The sequence below is a fragment of the Phaethon lepturus genome, unplaced genomic scaffold, assembly GCF_000687285.1.
Source record: "Phaethon lepturus isolate BGI_N335 unplaced genomic scaffold, ASM68728v1 Scaffold12013, whole genome shotgun sequence".
NCBI classification, from domain to species: domain Eukaryota; kingdom Metazoa; phylum Chordata; class Aves; order Phaethontiformes; family Phaethontidae; genus Phaethon; species Phaethon lepturus.
The window spans coordinates 2,082-4,983 of record NW_010529770.1 but is presented as its reverse complement, the minus strand read 5'-3'; the positions used below and the strand labels follow the sequence as shown (position 1 = coordinate 4,983).

General features: G+C 41.0%; 1 protein-coding gene across 1 annotated transcript; it reads right to left on the bottom strand.

Moving 5' to 3' along the window:
* Positions 1 to 376: 376 nt before the first annotated feature.
* On the bottom strand, positions 377 to 2,700 carry LOC104615537 (ferritin light chain-like; the record flags this gene model as incomplete). Its single annotated transcript, XM_010284046.1, has 2 exons — positions 377 to 1,216; positions 2,554 to 2,700. Coding segments are annotated over 2 exons (651 nt in total), but the record flags the coding sequence as incomplete, so codon positions are not given.
* Between the last annotated feature and the right edge of the window lie 202 nt (positions 2,701 to 2,902).

Here is a 2,902-nt window from a genome sequence, read left to right as displayed (position 1 = left end):
CCCTAATTTATCTCTTATCTGCTTTCTGAGGATGAGAAAAGCCAACTAGGCAAGTAATTGTGGAGAAAATCAGCACATTGTCTTATTCCCATTGTTGAGGAAATGTTTGCAACCTTCATCTTGGAGAAGTATACCACTAGAAATAGCTGTGTGATAAGTAAATGAATTAGACTACTTATGTCAATTGCTACTATGATAGAAATAAGACAAGAAAACTTTGCTTTAAAACAAGTTTTTTTAAAAGTTAATTATGTTAGTATATTTGTTAGTAATGTAAAATATCTGTAATATAAAATATCTAATAATATAAAACTAAGTATCTGGATTTTCTGCCACATAGAAGTTTCCTTGTATTAAAGTTATGTTTTGTTTTGTTAAAAAAAGTTATATATACTGCTAAAAATAATTTGCACTAACTAATCCTATGAATCATTTAAGACAGAAAAGAGGCTTAAAAGCTTTTGCCTTCTAGGAATTGCATAGATAGAAGTGTGACTAATGCCGACAATCTAGGTAACTAGCAACCTTGCTATCATTTGAACAAAAAAATGGTATGGGCTAGTTTTTGAGCTGTGGCTCAACAGACGATGAGGGGACAGGGCGTAAAGCAGGAAGAGCGATACAGCATCATGTCCCCCGAGTTCTGGTCTCAAGGCCGCCCTCTGTACAGGTCTGCCTTAGGAGCTGCCCCATAGCTGCAACAGCCACAGCATTAGAGTCCCTCCCTGCCCTGCTTCACCTTTGCTCCTGTCCCATCATTACACTGTGGCAGCGTCGCAGTGCAGTGTATGGTTGCATATATTGGCCCTATGCCATTTCTGTGCTGGGAAGATTCTCCCTGGGATCGCTTCAAACCCTCTGCAGCTCCTGCACACTGATGGAGAGGTGGGCAGCAGCTGCAGTGCTGACTAGACTCTGCCTCAATGCCTGCTCTGAACTCTTTCTGCAACCGGTCCATAAAGTAATCCCCAAGACTATTTCTGCCATCTTGGGAGCAGTCAAGCCTCCGCGCATTGGTCAGCAGATCTCCCATCAGCTTGATCTTCCGGATTTTGGGCCCGATAAATTGTTTCTTGATAGTGCTTGCGCTGTGAGGGTCTGCATTTTCAATACTCAGGGCATAAAGCTCTTCAAAATAGCGTATCATAGTTTTCCACTGTGCCATTGCTACTTCCAGGGCTTTCATCAGACCAACTGCATACTCACAGTTGGGTTTCTAAAAACAAAGACAGAATTACATTTATTCAGAAGAACATCTCATCTTACTGTATTCATTGACAGTTTCCAGTGACTTAGCTGGCACTATAAACAAGAAGCAGTAGGATTTTGCAAGAACTACTTCTAGTTTCGAGCATCTGTTGTTTTTTGCAGAGTTGGATGGCTGTGAATATATAGAAATGGCAGAACCCAAGCAATTTTTCAAGGAACAGAGATTTAGATAGCAGCAGCTATGCCTGAGGAGCATTCTTACACCAGGAAACCATATCATAGAATCATAAAAGGTTTGGGTTGGAAGGGACCTTAAACACCATCTGTTTCCAACCTCCCTGGTATGGACAGGGACACCTTCCACTAGACTCAAGCCTAGGTTGCTCAAGCCCTGTCCTACCTGGCCTTGAACACTTCCAGGGATGAGCCATCCACAATTTCTCTGGGCAACCTGTTCCAGTGTCTCACCACTCTCTCAGTGAAAAATTATCTTTCTAATATCTAATCCAATTCCACCCTGTTTCAGTTTAAAACCATTACCCCTTATCCTATCACTAGACTTCCTGATAACGAGTCCCTCCCCATCCTTCCTCTAGGCTCCCTTTAAGTACTGGAAGGCTTCTGTAAGGTCTTCCCCGATTCAAACTGAATAGAAAGGTTTTCAAGATGGCCTTTTTATTTTTACTTTCTACAGCTTAACAACTGCTATGATAGGCCAAAGAAGAAAATTCTATATTAACTTATTTACAGAATACTAATTTGGTAGAGGAGAATCAGCCTTTTGGTCTTCTAGCAAATGAGGTGGGTTTTTCTTCTGATAACATGGAGTTACACCTCTGTATCTGTGCAAACCTGAGCCAGATCTCTAGTTCAAATTCTATCTTGAGCTGTGCTCCAACAGATCAACTACTGCCCCAAGCTGCATGTTTCTCCTACCACCTTTCTTCGGTGCTAATGGCTTCCAGGCTTCTATTTAGTTTCAATGTGAAGGACATAAGTGGGCTGTTTCAGCACAGTTTAAGAAGACTCTCAATCTTTTACACCACACTGGAAACAGCAGTCTCCAGCTGAGTGAAAGAAAAAAGGCACCACTGGTCATACTCTTTTGGGCTAGAAAGCAACCACGCAGAGTTGGTAACTCTCCTAAAGCAGAGTTAGGACTGTGCATCTGACAGTTTCTAGACATTGCAATCAAGAACAAAACCATATACACCAATATGACAGGGAAATCACATGTGGAAATCTAATAGTGGATGAAATCTGAAGTACGAACAATATAATGCAAGAAGTTAGAGTAATGTTTGCAGATTGCAACTGCTTGAAAGCTTGTTGTCTACTACCCACCTGGATTGTTTTAGAACAGTAATGGCCTCCTCTTTCTTGCTGATACTTCATCAAAGCCTCTGCAGCTTTTCTCTCTTCCAGAGCTTGATGCAAGAAGAACTTTGAAACATTTGGTAGAGCCACATGTGACTGATCAAAATATTCACCCTAAGCACACAGAGAACAAGTGTTAAGATTTGCTGGAGATGGGACTCACTTGCAGCAGAACATGGCTTTATCAGAACTTGAGAGACCCTTCCAATGGAAGCTGTGCTACAAGCACAATCACTTTGAAGACCTTAATCCAAATTTCTGCAATAAATGAAGTAGTTACAGTCTTAAATGAAAAAAATGTATACTTCTACTAGAA